Source organism: Pseudophryne corroboree, chromosome 1, assembly GCF_028390025.1.
Source record: "Pseudophryne corroboree isolate aPseCor3 chromosome 1, aPseCor3.hap2, whole genome shotgun sequence".
In the NCBI taxonomy this organism is placed as follows: domain Eukaryota; kingdom Metazoa; phylum Chordata; class Amphibia; order Anura; family Myobatrachidae; genus Pseudophryne; species Pseudophryne corroboree.
Window position 1 is genome coordinate 635,743,643 of NC_086444.1, and position 16,904 is coordinate 635,760,546.

Below are 16,904 nucleotides of genomic sequence, written 5' to 3' on the forward strand. Positions count from 1 at the left end.
CTTCTTGTTGAGGCGTGACGCCATCATGTCTATTTGAGGAATTCCCCAAAGACTTGTTATCTCTGCAAAAACTTCTTGATGAAGTCCCCACTCTCCCGGATGGAGATCGTGTCTGCTGAGGAAGTCTGCTTCCCAGTTGTCCACTCCCGGAATGAAGACAGCTGACAGAGCGCTTACGTGATTTTCCGCCCAGCGAAGAATCCTGCTGGCTTCCGCCATCGCCACTCTGCTCCTTGTCCCGCCTTGGCGGTTTACATGAGCCACGGCTGTGACGTTGTCTGATTGAATCAGAACCCGTAGGTCGCGAAGAAGATTCTCCGCTAGTCGTAGGCCGTTGTATATGGCCCTCAATTCCAGTATGTTGATGTGTAGACAAGCCTCCTGGCTTGACCATAGTCCCTGAAAATTTCTTCCTTGTGTGACTGCTCCCCATCCTCGGAGGCTTGCGTCCGTGGTCACCAGAACCCAGTCTTGAATGCCGAACCTGCGACCCTCTAGAAGGTGAGCACTCTGCAGCCACCACAGGAGAGACACCCTGGCCCTGGGGGACAGGGTTATTTTCTGATGTATTTGTAGACGGGACCCGGACCACTTGTCCAGAAGGTCCCACTGAAAAGTCCTCGCATGAAACCTTCCGAAGGGGATGGCCTCGTAGGCTGCCACCATTTTCCCCAGAACTCAAGTGCATTGATGAACAGACACTCTTTTTGGTTTTAGCAGGTCTCTGACCATGTTCTGGAGATCCTGGGCTTTTTCCAATGGGAGAAAAACCCTCTATTGTTCCGTGTCCAGAATCATGCCTAGGAATGATAGCCGAGTCGTTGGAACCAATTGTGACTTTGGCAGATTGAGAATCCAACCGTGCTGTTGCAGCACCCTCAGGGAGAGCGACACGCTCTTCAGCAATTGATCTCTCGAACTTGCCTTTATCAGGAGATCGTCCAAGTATGGGATAATTGTGACTCCCTGCTTGCGCAGGACCACCATCATTTCCGCCATGACCTTGGTGAAAATCCTCGGGGCCGTGGAAAGCACAAACGGCAATGTCTGAAACTGGTAATGACAGTCCTGTACAGCGAATCTCAGGTACTCCTGATGAGGGGGGTATATGGGGACATGAAGGTATGCATCCTTTATGTCTAGTGACACCAGCAAATCTTCCCCTTCCAGGCTGGATATTACAGCTCGGAGCGATTCCATCTTGAATTTGAACTTTTTCAAGTACAGGTTTAGGGATTTTAGATTTAAAATGGGTCTGACCGAACCATCCGGCTTTGGGACCACAAACAGGGTTGAATAATACCCTTTTCCCTGTTGGACCAGGGGAACCTTGACCATCACTTGCTGTTGACACAGCTTTTGAATTGCTGCTAACACTACTTCCCTCTCCGTGGGTGAAGCTGGCAAGGCCGACTTGAAAAATCGTCGAGGGGGCACCTCTTCGAATTCCAGCTTGTAGCCCTGGGAAACAATTTCCATCGCCCAAGGATCCACGTCTGAAAGAATCCAGATCTGGCTGAAAAGTCGAAGGCGTGCCCCCACTGGTGCGGACTCCCTTAGGGGAGCCCCAGCGTCATGCGGTGGATTTTGTAGAAGCCGGGGAGGACTTCTGCTCCTGGGAACTAGCCGAAGCAGGTGTTCTCTTTCCTCTACCCTTACCTCTGGCAAGGAAGGAGGAGCCCCGACCTCTTCTGGACTTATGCGACCGAAAGGACTGCATCTGATACTATGGAGTTTTCTTTTGCTGTTGGGGAACAAAAGGTAAAAAGGTAGATTTACCAGCGGTAGCTGTGGCCACCAGGTCCGCGAGCCCCTCCCCAAACAACACTTCACCCTTGTAAGGTAAAACCTCCATATGCTTCTTTGAGTCTGCATCACCCGTCCATTGGCGGGTCCATAGAGCTCGTCTTGCAGAAATAGCCATGGCATTGGCTCTGGAACCCAGCAGCCCAACGTCTCTTTGCGTGTCCCTCATATATAAGACTGCGTCTTTAATGTGGGCTAAGGTTAATAAAATGGTATCCCTGTCTAGGGTATCAAGGTCAGCTGACAAATATCTGTCCATGCTGCAACTGCGCTACATACCCATGCCAATGCTATTGCCGGTCTGAGCAAAGCACATGTATGCGCATAAATAGACTTTAAAGTAGTCTCCTGTCTGCGATCAGCAGGATCCTTGAGGGCTGCCGTGTCCGGAGACGGTAGCGCCACCTTCTTGGACAGGCGTGTTAAAGCCTTGTCCACCCTGGGAGAGGATTCCCAACGTACCCTGTCCTGTGCAGGGAAAGGATACGCCATAAGAACCCTTTTGGGAATCTGCAGTTTTTTATCTGGAGTTTCCCAAGCTTTTTCAAATAACTCGTTAAGCTCATGAGATGGGGGAAAGGTTACCTCAGGCTTCTTTTCCTTATACATGCGCACCCTCGTGTCAGGGACAGAGGGGTCATCTGTGATATGCAAAACATCTTTTATTGCAATAATCATACACTGAATACTTTTTGCCACCCTTGGGTGCAATTTTGCATCATCGTAGTCGACATTGGAATCAGAATCCGTGTCGGTGTCAGTGTCTACTATTTGGGATAGGGGACATTTTTGAGACCCAGAAGGGCCCTGTGACCCAGTCCAATCCGTGGATTGACTCCCTGGAGTCTGCTTTGTCCAGTCTCTTATGTAATGAGGCCACACTTGCATTTAACATATGCCACATGTCCATCCAATCATGAGTCGGCGTTGCCGACGGAGACACACCACTCATCTGCTCCACCTCCTCCTTGGACGAGCCTTCCGCTTCAGACATGCCGACACGCACGTACCAACACCCCCACACACACAGGGATATAGCTATAAGGGGACAATTCCCCAACAAGGCCCTTTGGAGAGACAGAGAGAGAGTATGCCAGCACACACCCAGCGCCAACTGACACTGGAATAAAACCCAGATAGCACTTTTTATATATATAATCAATGTGTATACACTCAGTGCACCTTAAAAATGCCCCCCCCCCCCCCCCCCTCTTTTCAGCCCTCTGTCACCGAGTTCAGCAGGGGAGAGTCCGGGGAGCAAGCTTCTCTGCAGCGCTCTGTGGAGAAAATGGCGCTGTTAGTGCTGAGGGATCAAGCTCCGCCCCCTCCAGCGGCGGGCTTCGGTCCCGCTTGAATATACAAAAAATGGCGGGGATCTCTGCATTTACTGCCTCCACAGCCTAATGTACCCTTATATGCCAGTCCAGAGGTTTATTGCTGCCCAGGGCGCCCCCCCTGCGCCCTGCAGACATCAGTGCCTGTTCCGTGTGTGTAGTGTGTGGGAGCAATGGCGCGCAGCGTTACTGCTGCGCGCTTACCTCAGTGAAGATCTGAAGTCCTCTGCCGCCTTGAAGTCTTCTTTTCTTCTTATACTGACCCGGCTTCTATCTTCCAGCTCTGCGAGGAGGACGGCGGCGCAGCTCTGGGATGAACGGCGGGGTGAGACCTGCGTTCTGACTCCCTCTGGAGCTAATGGTGTCCAGTAGCCTAAGAAGCAGAGCCTACCATTTAAGTAGGTCTGCTTCTCTCTCCTTAGTCCCACGATGCAGGGAGCCTGTTGCCAGCAGTGCTCCCTGAAAATAAAAAACCTAACAAAATTCTTTTTCAGAGAAACTCTGGAGAGCTCCCTGTAATGCACCCTATCTCCTCTGGGCACAAAATCTAACTGAGGTCTGGAGGAGGGGCATAGAGGGAGGAGCCAGTGCACACCCATACTAAAAGTTCTTTATAGTGCCCATGTCTCCTGCGGAACCCGTCTATACCCCATGGTCCTTACGGAGTCCCCAGCATCCTCTAGGACGTAAGAGAAAGTAGCAAAATGATGGAAAAAGTAAGAGGAAGAAGTAGCAAAACTGAACCATATGATGCAAAAGGATAGGTGTATTGAGGACACATCAGTACATGAAAGGTGAAATACATGAAAACTGTTCAGACCTTTTTAACTCAAGTCCTCTTTAAGGAACAAAAAACAATAGCTAGAATGGGGCTGTGTTCTCAGTGCTAAGTGGCTGGCTTTCATGTGCTACTTCCTCCATATAAGAAATGGATACGACAACATGGCGATTGCCCAGACAAATATTACACAGTCTAGTAATTCTGGCTAGACTCTCCAGCTACTATTCCCATCTGGTGCATTCTCCCCTTCCAGATCTAGACTCTGGCAAGAGACCACATTCCAGCAGTTAGAAAATATTTTCCTGGATATTCCAATGCACATCCAGTAACCCATTACTTATGTAAAAGCTTTTGATCTGCTCTTGATACCGTTCTTGTGCATGCATATTTACTATGTCTTACAATGCAACCAAATGCGCACTCATTTTTTATACTGTTCTATACTGCTCTGTTTCTATGATATATGTGTAAAGAACACCATCAGTAGGCACACATTTCCCTCCATTCTGAATTCATTAGGCATGGATTCAACAAGGTACTGGAAACATTTAATTAGAGGTTCTGGCACACTGTGGAGTAGCGACGCAAAGTATGTGCTAGTACCAAGAACTGGTAAAGGCAACCCTCATGGCTGCTTGCCTGGACGTTAGCAACAACAGAGTATTTTGCCCAGTCTTGAACCCAGCATGAGGCAAACACAGTCTGCTATGGCGCGGGATGGGATATCAAAACCTTACGATTGATGATAGGAATCAATTGGCTCTCATCATCAATTGTGTGTGTAATAAATAAAAATCGGCTGCTAAACATCAGTGATTCCAAACACTGATTTCAATGTCTTCTCCAAGGGGCCAGACAATCTAAATGCAGCAGGAACCAGAAGAAGAATATAAACAGTAGCACAAAACCATCAATGGTCGTAAAACAATGACCTACAGTATAACTATGTATGCCATGTACACTTGGTGCGACCTGTGCGGCGGCCGATACTTACTATATTAACGATACATGCATGAGCCTCTGATATAGACAGTATTGGCCCTGCCTGCACCCACTAAATGTCCTTGCAATGCTGATTCCACAGGACTGCGCATCGGCATTGCAAGGTGCATACACATGGTGCAATATGCACTATATTTACTTCCGATATGGACTATATAGTCCATATCGGAGGTAAAATCATACCGTGTGTATGCACGCACTTTTAGAAATAGAGAAAGTAAATACAGAATAGACCTCAAAAGCGCAATGTTTGTAAACATCACTGTAGATGTCCCATCCTTCGTTATATATAGATCCTAGAACAAGACACATGGGGAATTATTCAGAGATGAACGCAGAAAGATCTGCTTTAATCTCTGAACATGGGCATGGTCACCCAGCATGTTCAAGGCTGCCTCCCGATGCGTTCGCAATCTAATTGTTAAAAAAGGTTGACCCCTGGCAGCACAGCCTGGCAGTTGACCCCTGGCAGCGGTCATTTTTTATTTATTTTTGGAGCAGCTGCGTGTGATGTCATATACAGCTGCCCCGAAAACGGTCCCAGACCACCCCCATTTGCCCCCCCCCAACGCAGTGTCACTGCCCTAAAAACACCCACCGCTGTCAATCACATTACGGTCGCATCCATTGGGGCGCAATGCGGCCGCTGCTCATGCAGTTTGCCGATATCGGCAAGCTATTCTGCGAGCCGCATTAGTGGAAGGGTCTGAATGACCCTCATAGTCAATATAAACTGCCTTCTATCCAACATGCTGAAAAGAAAGGAATTCAAATGTGCAGACGCCAAAGCCAGGAGACACATTGCCTTCTTGTTACGGCAGCTAGAACACATTGTAAACCTTGCCAAAGACCCATTTCTAAGTCTCAAAATGTGCTATACAGGTATATTCATTTAACAGTACATAAATTGTGCCAAAACAGTTCATTATTTGCAACCTGTTAAAGGGACACCATTGCTGTGGTTGATTTCTACTAGGAGCCACAAAAGATACAACACTATTTTTTCCATTCCTGCGGCTAGGAAGGTGATTTACACAGAGCTTATTCTGTTCTGATAAAGGGCTGGAATGGGCACATGCATGGTGAGATCCTGTGTGTGCGGCAGTAACAGGCCAAACACTGTACCATTATCTTTGCCATCAATTTTAGTGATTAGGACAGTTAATTAATGCTGCATTCACTTTTCTTGTATGTGACCTATTTCTGCTTCTAGAATAGGCTTAAATGTGAAGAGTATTTTACATTGAAGATTCCTGTTCTGGATGAAGTAACATAGAATCTGGCTCGTTTGGTGACCTCTCTATGGGGTATATGCAATTGCTGTCGAATTGCCGCAAATGTCGAAAAATGGGGAATTTTCGACACAAAAAAATGATTCAACAATGCAATACAGTACTTTCGCCAAAAAAACGGCCATTTCAAATTCGAGTTTTTGCAATTCGACAGTTGTCAAATTCGACATGTCTGCAATGGTAAAAATGCGGCTTTTCGACAAAAGTATATTCAATTGAAGAATGTCGATTCGACAACAGTGCTTTTTGACAGTCATTTCGTCAATTTCAGTCCGCCTCATTTTGCTGGCGGGATCTAATAAAAAAATGTAAAAACATGTTTTTTTGTGTGTTTTTTTATTGCTAATAGCATATCTATTTATAGTAGAAGGGATTATCTACTTGGTTTGTCTATTAGGAGCCACAAGTATTATTTATATATTTTTTAAAATAATACTTTTTTTTTTTACTGACTAAAATAATATGGAGAGATCAGAGCATGTTTTTCAGTGGGAAGGGGTGGGAATGGGTTAAAAATCAAGAAAAAAAATGTGTGGGGTCCCCCCTCCTAAGCATAACCAGCCTCGGGCTCTTTGAGCTGGTCCTGGTTGTAAAAATACGGGGAGGGGGGGGGGGGAATGACAGGGGATCCCCCATATTTTCACAACCAGCACCGGGCTCTGCGTCCGGTCCTGGTGCAAAAAATACGGGGGACAAAAGACGTAGGGGTCCCCCGTATTTTTCACAGCAGCACCGGGCTCCACTAGCTGGAGAGATAATGCCACAGCCGGGGGCCACTTTTATACCGGTCCCTGCGGCCGTGGCATTAAATCCCCAACTAGTCACCCCTGGCCGGGGTACCCTGGAGGAGTGGGGATCCCTTAAATCAAGGGGTCCCCCCCCTCCAGCCACCCAAGGGCCAAGGGTGAAGCCCGAGGCTGTCCCCCCCATCCAAGGGCTGCGGATGGGAGGCTGATAGCCAAGTGACAAAATAAAGAATATTGTTTTTTGTAGCAGAACTACAAGTCCCAGCAAGCCTCCCCCGCAAGCTGGTACTTGGAGAACCACAAGTACCAGCATGCGGGGGGGAAACGGGCCCGCTGGTACCTGTAGTTCTACTGCAAAAAAAATACCCAAATAAAAACAGTACACACACACACCGTGATAGTAAAAATAAGATTTTACTCACCGGTAAATCTATTTCTCGTAGTCCGTAGTGGATGCTGGGGACTCCGTAAGGACCATGGGGGATAGCGGCTCCGCAGGAGACTGGGCACAGCTAAGAAAGAATTAGGACTACCTGGTGTGCACTGGCTCCTCCCACTATGACCCTCCTCCAGACTTCAGTAAGGATACTGTGCCCGGAAGAGCTGACACAATAAGGAAAGGATTTTGAATCCCGGGTAAGACTCATACCAGCCACACCAATCACACCGTATAACTCGTGATATTATACCCAGTTAACAGTATGAACATAACAGAGCCTCTCAACAGATGGCTCAACCATAACCCTTTTAGTTAACAATAACTATCTACAAGTATTGCAGACAGTCCGCACTTGGGACGGGCGCCCAGCATCCACTACGGACTACGAGAAATAGATTTACCGGTGAGTAAAATCTTATTATCTCTAACGTCCTAGTGGATGCTGGGGACTCCGTAAGGACCATGGGGATTATACCAAAGCTCCCAAACGGGCGGGAGAGTGCGGATGACTCTGCAGCACCGAATGAGAGAACTCAAGGTCCTCCTCAGCCAGGGTATCAAATTTGTAGAATTTTGCAAACGTGTTTGCCCCTGACCAAGTAGCAGCTCGGCAAAGTTGTAAAGCCGAGACCCCTCGGGCAGCCGCCCAAGAAGAGCCCACTTTCCTTGTGGAATGGGCTTTTACAGATTTAGGCTGCGGCAGGCCAGCCACAGAATGCGCAAGCTGAATTGTGCTACAAATCCAGCGAGCAATAGTCTGCTTTGAAGCAGGAGCACCCATCTTGTTTGGTGCATACAGGATAAACAGCGAGTCAGTCTTCCTGACTCCAGCCGTCCTGGAAACATAAATTTTCAAGGCCCTGACTACGTCCAGTAACTTGAAGTCCTCCAAGTCCCTAGTAGCCGCAGGCACCATGATAGGTTGGTTCAAGTGAAAAGCTGATACCACCTTAGGAAGAAACTGGGGACTAGTCCTCAATTCTGCCCTATCCATATGGAAAATCCAATAGGGGCTTTTGCATGACAAAGCCGCCAATTTTTCCACCCGCCTTGCCGAAGCCAAGGCCAAAAGCATGACCACTTTCCACGTGAGATATTTTAAATCCACGGTTTTGAGTGGCTCAAACCAATGTGACTTTAGGAAACCCAACACCACGTTGAGGTCCCACGGTGCCACTGGAGGCACAAAAGGAGGCTGAATATGCAGCACTCCCTTGACAATGTCTGAACTTCAGGCAGTGAAGCCAGTTCCATTTTGGAAGAAAATCGATAGAGCCGAAATCTGGACCTTAATGGAACCCAATTGTAGGCCCATAGTTACCTCTGACTGTAGGAAGTGCAGAAATCGACCTAGCTGAAATTTCTCCTTTGGGGCCTTCCTGGCCTCACAGTACGCAACATATTTCCGCCATATGCGGTGATAATGGTTAGCGTTCACTTCTTTCCTAGCTTTAAATAGCGTAGGGATAACTTCCTCCGGAATTCCCTTATCCTTCAGGATCCGGCGTTCAACCGCCATGCCGTCAACGCAGCCGCGGTACGTCTTGAAACAGACAGGCCCCCTGCTGCAGCAGGTCCTGTCTGAGCAGCAGAGGCCATAGGTCCTCTGAGATCATTTCTTGGAGTTCTGGTTACCAAGCTTTTCTTGGCCAACCCGGAACAATGAGTATAGTTCTTACTCCTCTCCTTCTTATTATTCTCATTACCCTGGGTAAGAGAGGCAGAGAAGGGAACACATACACCGACTGGTACACCCACGGGGTTACCAGAGCGTCCACAGCTATCGCCTGAGGGTCCTTGACCTGGCGCAATATCTTTGTAACTTTTAGTTGAGGCGGGACGCCATCATGTCCACCTGTGGCCTTTCCCAACGGTGTACAATCATTTGGAAGACTTCTGGATGAAGTCCCCACTCTCCAGGGGTGGAGGTCGTGTCTTCTGAGAAAGTCTGGTTTCTCAGTTGTCCACTCCGGGAATGAACACTGCTGACAGTGCTAACACATGATTTTCCGCCCATCGGAGAATCCTTGTGGCTTCTGCCATCGCCATCCTGCTTCTTGTGCCGCCCTGTCGTGTACATGAGCGACCGCCGTGATGTTGTCTGACTGGATCAGCACCGGCCGGTGTTGAAGCAGGGGTCTAGCCTAACTTAGGGCATTGTAAATGGCCCTTAGTTCCAGAATATTTATGTGTAGGGAAGTCTCCTGACTTTTCCATAGCCTTGGAAGTTTCTTCCCTGTGTGACTGCCCCCCAGCCTCGAAGGCTGGCATCCGTGGTCACCAGGACCCAGTCCTGTATGCCGAATCTGCGGCCCCCTAGAAGATGAGCACTCTGCAGCCACCACAAACAACGACACCCTGGCCCTTGGAGACAGGGTTATCCGCCGATGCATCTGAAGATGCGACCCGGACCACATGTCCAACAGATCCCACTGGAAAATCCTTGAATGGGACCTGGCGAATGGAATTTCTTCGTAAGAAGCTACCATCCCTCCCAGGGCTCGCGTGCATTGATGCACCGACACCTGTATACGTATTAGGAGGTCTCTGTCTAGAGACGACAACTCCTTGGACTTCTCCTCCGGGAGAAACCCTTTTTATCCTGTTCTGTGTCCAGAACCATACTCAGGAACAGTAGACGCGTCGTAGGAACCAGCTGCGACTTTGGAATATTCAGAATTCAGCCGTGCTGTTGTAGCACTTCCCGAGATAGTGCTACTCCGCCGAACAACTGCTCCCTGGACCTCGCCTTTATAAGGAGATCGTCCAAGTACGGGAAAATTATTTCGGCCATTACCTTGGTAAATACCTCGGTGCCGGGGACAGACCATCGGCAACGTCTGGAATTGGTAATGACAATCCTGTACCACAATTTTGAGGTACTCCTGGTGAAAAGGGTAAATAGGGACATGCAGGTAAGCATCCTTGATGTCCAGTGATACCCTCCAGGCTTGCAATAATCACCCTGAGCGATTCCATTTCGAACTTGAACCTTCGTATATAAGTGTTCAAGGCTTTCAATTTTAGAATGGGTCTCACCGAACCGTCTGGTTTCGGTACCACAACATTTTGGAATAGTAACCCCGGCCTTGTTGAAGGAGGGGTACCTAGATTTCACCTGCTGGAAGTGCAGCTTGTGAATTGCCGCCAGTACTACCTTTCTCCGAGGGCAGCAGGCAAGGCTGAGGTGAGGTAACGGCGAGGGGGAGTCGCCTCGAACTCCAGCCTGTATCCCTGTGATACTATTTGCAGAACCTAGGGATCCACCTGTGGGCAAACCCACTGGTCCCTGAAGTTCCCGAGACGCGCCCCTACCGCACCTGTCTCCATGTGCCTTTTATAGGCAGCATCACCTGTCCACTGCCGGGTTTCTAATACCCTCCTGGCAGAAAGGACATTGCATTAATTCTGGATGCCAGCCGGCAAATATCCCTCTGTGCATCCTTTATATATAAGACAACGTCTTTAATATGCTCTATGTTAGCAAACTATTTTCCCTGTCTTAGAGTATTAATATTATCTGACAGGGTATCAGACCACGCTGCAGCAGCACTATTTATGCTGAGGCGATTGCAGGTCTCAATATATAACCTGAGTGTTTATATACAGACTTCAGGATAGTCTCCTGCTTTTTATCAGCAGGCTCCTTCAAGGTGGCCGTACCCTAAGACGGCAGTGCCACCTTTTTTGACAAACGTGTGAGCGCCTTATCCACCCTAAGGGATATCTCCCAACGTGACCTATCCTCTGGCGGGAAAGGGTACGCCATCAGTAACTTTTTAGAAATTACCAGTTTCTTATTGGGGGAACCCACGCTACTTTACACACTTCATTCATTCATCTGATGGGGGAACAAAACACTGGCTGCTTTTTCTCCCCAAAAATAAAACCCCCTTTTATGTGGTACTTGGGTTCATGTCAGAAATGCGTAACACATTTTTTATTGCCGAGATCATGTAACGGATGTTCCTAGTGGATTGTGTATATGTCTCAATCTCGTCGACACTGGAGTCAGACTCCGTGTCGACATCTGTGTCTGTCATCTGAGGTAACGGGCGCTTTTTTGAGCCCCTGATGGCCTTTGAGACGCCTGGGCTGGCGCGGGCTGAGAAGCCGGCTGTCCCACAGCTGTTTTACATCATCCAGCCTTGTAAGGAGTTGATATTGTCGTTTAATACCTTCCACCTATCCATCCACTCTGGTGTCGGCCCCACAGGGGACGACATCCCATTTATCGGCCTCTGCTCCACCTCCACGTAACCTTCCTCATCCCACATGTCGACACAGCCGTACCGACACACAGCACACACACAGGGAATGCTCTGACTGAGGACAGGACCCCACAAAGTCCTTTGGGGAGACAGAGAGAGAGTATGCCAGCACACACCAGAGCGCTATATAATGCAGGGATTAACACTATAACTGAGTGATTTTTCCCCCAATAGCTGCTTGTATAAACAATATTGCACCTAAATTTAGTGCCCCCCCTCTCTTTTTAACCCTTTGAGCCTGAAAACTACAGGGGAGAGCCTGGGGAGCTGTCTTCCAGCTGCACTGTGAAGAGAAAATGGCGCCATTGTGCTGAGGGAGATAGCTCCGCCCCTTTTTTCGCTGACTTTTCTCCCGCTTTTTTATGGAATCTGGCAGGGGTATTTATCACATATATAGCCTCTGGGGCTATATATTGTGATATATTTGCCAGCCAAGGTGTATTTATTGCTTCTCAGGGCGCCCCCCCCCAGCGCCCTGCACCCTCAGTGACCGGAGTGTGAAGTGTGTATGAGGAGCAATGGCGCACAGCTGCAGTACTGTGCGCTACCTTGGTGAAGACTGATGTCTTCTGCCGCCGATTTTCCGGATTTCTTCTTGCTTCTGGCTCTGTAAGGGGGCCGGCGGCGCGGCTCCGGGACCGAACACCAATGGCCGGTTCCATGCGGTCGATCCCTCTGGAGCTAATGGTGTCCAGTAGCCTAAGAAGCCCAAGCTACCACCAGTTAGGTAGGTTCGCTTCTTCTCCCCTTAGTCCCTCGCTGCAGTGAGTCTGTTGCCAGCAGATCTCACTGTAAAATAAAAAAACCTAACATATACTTTCTTTCTAGGAGCTCAGGAGAGCCCCTAGTGTGCATCCAGCTCGGCCGGGCACAGGATTCTAACTGAAGTCTGGAGGAGGGTCATAGTGGGAGGAGCCAGTGCACACCAGGTAGTCCTAATTCTTTCTTAGCTGTGCCCAGTCTCCTGCGGAGCCGCTATCCCCCATGGTCCTTACGGAGTCCCCAGCATCCACTAGGACGTTAGAGAAACTTTATTACATACATGCATGCCGACACACACATACTTACCTATGTTGACACGCCGACTCGGTCCCCTTCTCCACGTAGAATCCACGGGTTACCTGTAAATAAAATTATACTCACAAAAATCCAGTGTAGATCTGTCCTCTTCTTGTTTGTAATCCACGTACTTGGCAAAATAATAAAACGCAAAACCCGGACCACGCACTGAAAGGGGTCCCATGTTTACACATGGGACACCTTTCCCCGAATGCCGGGACACCCCGTGACTCCTGTCACAGAGGGTCCCTTCAGCCAATCAGGGAGCGCCACGTCGTTGCACTCTCCTGATTGGCTGTGCGCGTCTGAGCTGTCAGGCGGCACATAGCACTATGCCGCTCCATTATATTTAATGGTGGGAACTTTGTGGTCAGCGGTTGATCGCGAGTAACCTCACCATTGACCGCAAAGTTCCCACCATTGAATATAATGAAGCGGCATAGTGCTATGTGCCGCCTGACAGCTCAGACGCGCACAGCCAATCAGGAGAGTGCCACGACGTGGCACTCCCTGATTGGCTGAAGGGACCCTCTGTGACAGGAGTCACAGGGGGTCTCAGCATTCGGGGAAAGGGGTCCCTTGTGTAAACATGGGACCCCTTTCAGTGCGTGATCCAGGTTTTGCGTTTTATTATTTGTGGCAGTACGGATGGTGTAATGGTTAGCATTACTGCCTCACAGCACTGAGGTCATGGGTTCGATTCCCACCATGGCCCTAACTGTGTGGAGTTTGTATATTCTCCCCGTACTTGCGTGGGTTTCCTCCGGGTACTCCGGTTTCCTCCCACAATCCAAAAATATACTGATAGGTTAATTGGCTCCCAACAAAATTAACACTAGTATGAATGTGTCTGTGTACATGTGGTAGGGAATATAGATTGTAAGCTCCACTGGGGCAGGGACTGATGTGAATGGGCAAATATTCTCTGTACAGCGCTGCGGAATATGTGTGCGCTATATAAATAACTGGTAATAAATAAATAAATAAATTATTTTGCCAAGTACGTGGATTACAAACAAGAAGAGGACAGATCTACACAGGATTTTTGTGAGTATAATTTTATTTACAGGTACCCCATGAATTCTACTGGTGAAGGGGACCGAGTCGGCGTGTCAACATAGGTAAGTATGTGTGTGTCGGCGTGCATGTATGTAATAAAGTTTTACTTTCACGGTGTGCGTGTACTGTTTTTATTTGGGTATTTTTTTTGTAGTAGAACTACAGGTACCAGCGGACCTGTGTCCCCCCCGCATGCTGGTACTTGTGGTTCTCCAAGAACCAGCTTGCGGGGGAGGCTTGCTGGGACTTGTAGTTCTGCTACAAAAAACAATATTCTTTATTTTGTCACTTGGCTATCAGCCTCCCTTCCGCCGCCCTTGGATGGGGGGGGGGGGGGGGGGGGGGGACACAACCTCGGGCTTCACCCCTGGCCTTTGGGTGGCTGGAAGGGGGACCCCTTGATTTAAGGGGTCCCCACTCCTCTAGGGTACCCCGACCAGGGGTGACTAGTTGAGGATTTAATGCCACGGCCGCAGGGACCGGTATAAAAGTGTCCCCCGGCTGTGGCATTATCTCTCCAGCTAGTGGAGCCCGGTGCTGCTGTGAAAAATACAGGGGACCCCTACGTCTTTTGTCCCCCGTATTTTTTGCACCAGGACCGGACGTAGAGCCCGGTGCTGGTTGTGAAAATACAGGGGATCCCCTGTCATTCCCCCCCCCCCCGTATTTTTACAACCAGGACCGGCTCAAAGAGCCAGAGGCTGGATATGCTTAGGAGAGGGGACCCCACGCATTTTTTTTCTTGATTTTTTAAACACTTTTGTGCCGTCCATGAAGTCGAATCCAGGACGCGCACTATCGTCAATTGGTCCGTTTTTCGACAGTGGGACTGTCGAATCCGGGTCCCGGCGGGAGGGTGTCTGACCGTCGAATTCCATCCGGAATTCGACCGCAATTGCATATACCCCTATGTGATGAAACAGACAGAAAAATCATACAGTGTAATATATAGACAGTACATGTCTTTTCATGAATGCACTCTATATTTCCTGTTGACACTTAGACTTGTGTCCCATATCACCTTTTACAGTTTTACAAAATCAATCTACCATTGTATAAGAACAAAGACTAAAATCTTATATGAATTGGTTTAGTAATGTCATAATAAAAGGTTATATTAAAAAGAAAATTGGTCACAGCCTAGCTATAATCTAATCACCTTGCCTTGGCCCGTCTCACACCTTCTCTCTCAATGGGGTCCTCAGAATCTCGCAGCCCTGCAGTGTCACTCAGGATAATGGGATAGCCTCCAATATTCAGAGTAGCCTCCACCACATCACGAGTGGTACCAGGGATAGAAGAAACTATGGCAGTTGGCTTCTGGCCTGCAAAAAAAAATTGATAAAAACAATAAACCAACATGGTAAACCTAAGAATACTTATTTGTGAGATAGTAAATAACCGGCAAACAAACTCTAATGAAAAAAAAAAAATGGAATGCACTGCAGCATAGTTCCTTTTGGGTGCCAAACACAGTGAAACTTTTATACCTCTTTCAGACCAAAATCCTACGTCCGATCTGGGATAATGAAGGTGGTGTCAACCTATGTTGATACCCCTTTCACACTGAGGCAGGCAGGGCTGTATTAAGGGTGGTGCGGGCCCAGGGGCAACAAAGTTGTGGAGACCCCCCCTACTAAAGCACCTCCCCATGCAAACTTGATGAGTGCCTGAGTTACACAACATAATGCAGGGAGCAGCGCCGCGCACACAGCCACCAGCCCGGAGCTGCAGCCAGGTAGCAGCCGTTACTTTAAACAACAGTGTGTGGAGGCCCCTAATGTGTGGAGGCTCCGGAATGACTGCCCCTGTTGCCCCTCCCTTAATCCGGTCCTGGAGGCAAGGACCCGGGAAAAATCCATGTCGTGTGCCAGTGTGAACGGGTCGACCCGGGTCCACAACACTGTTCATGTCCAGGGTTTTCAGATGAGGTCTTAAAGGGTGTTCCTGGGTTATGTTAAAAGAAGCTCAATCAGCACCTTTTAAACATAACCTGGATTGAGTAACCCGTGTACCCCAAGTGCACACCGCAACATATCCAGCTTGGACCCGGCACATATAACACAGGTCAACCCTTTCGCACAGGCACACAACCTGGATTTATCAACAATTTATGTGCGACACATTTCTCCATGCAAGTTCTCCTAAATACTATAACAGCAGTTAAAAAGACTGCACTCCTACATGGGAAATACCATAGCCAGATAGCAGCCCTCCAGCAGATAAACGGGCAAATCTGATGACTTCAGGAAGAGAAGCAGGCGTCTATACTACATATCACCCTCTGCAAAGGCAGCTGTCCCAGCAAACGTTTGCCGTTCCAAATCATAGAATGGACTCAATTACATGCGAGGTCCTATGGAGCTGCTAACAAAAATCAGCCAGTCTGGAGCTACCATAAGTGTGGCACATATCCACATTTACTCACCCAGAAAGCAGGAATTACTAGCCACAAATTAATTTAATTAGAATTTTAAACATTTCATAACTGTTTTAAAACCATACCATATCAAAAACCAAAGTAAAAACAAATACAGATGTCTCCACTTACATCTAGCTTCCATGCTTTTTCCATTAAAATGCATCTTATTCGCATAACAATGTGAGTATGACGCACAAGCAGCTTATGTTGATTAAAATTATATATGGCATACCTATATTCTGTTTGCAACCGTAGCTGTTTTCCTATAAAATACTGCAACATAGCATTTTGTATGCAGATACAGCCAGGGTCGCACAGGGAATACAGGCATGTTGCATATAATTTTAATCAGCAGGCTGCTTGTGCGTCCTATTCACATAGCGATGCGAATAAGACGCATTTTCGCCATAAAAAGACACCTGACGCTAACAGATTTGCATGGGACCTGTCAGCTCACTCACACCAGGAACTCACTGCGTCTCTGCTATGTGATCTCATTCTTGATATGAACTCATTCCCAGTGTTGAAAGAAAGCAGTGTAAATCTGCACAAGATTTTGTTGATGATATATATGTCAGATATAGTAAACCAACGTGCGGTTATACATACAGAATTATTGTTAGCAAAGGGATGATGGTGCTCCCAGATGATAGTTCCGAGAACTAAGTAGAAAATTATTTAGGTGCGCAAAAA

At 48.1% G+C, this 16,904-nt stretch overlaps 1 protein-coding gene across 2 annotated transcripts in view; it reads right to left on the reverse strand.

Moving 5' to 3' along the window:
* Positions 1 to 16,904, reverse strand: part of GTPBP3 (GTP binding protein 3, mitochondrial) — a 394,097-nt gene that overhangs the window by 28,054 nt on the left and 349,139 nt on the right. For both annotated transcript variants that reach the window (XM_063914578.1, XM_063914577.1), the window contains exon 8: positions 14,949 to 15,114. In XM_063914578.1, the coding sequence (XP_063770648.1) occupies positions 14,949 to 15,114 (166 nt within the window). The remainder of the gene's footprint in view (positions 1 to 14,948; positions 15,115 to 16,904) is intronic.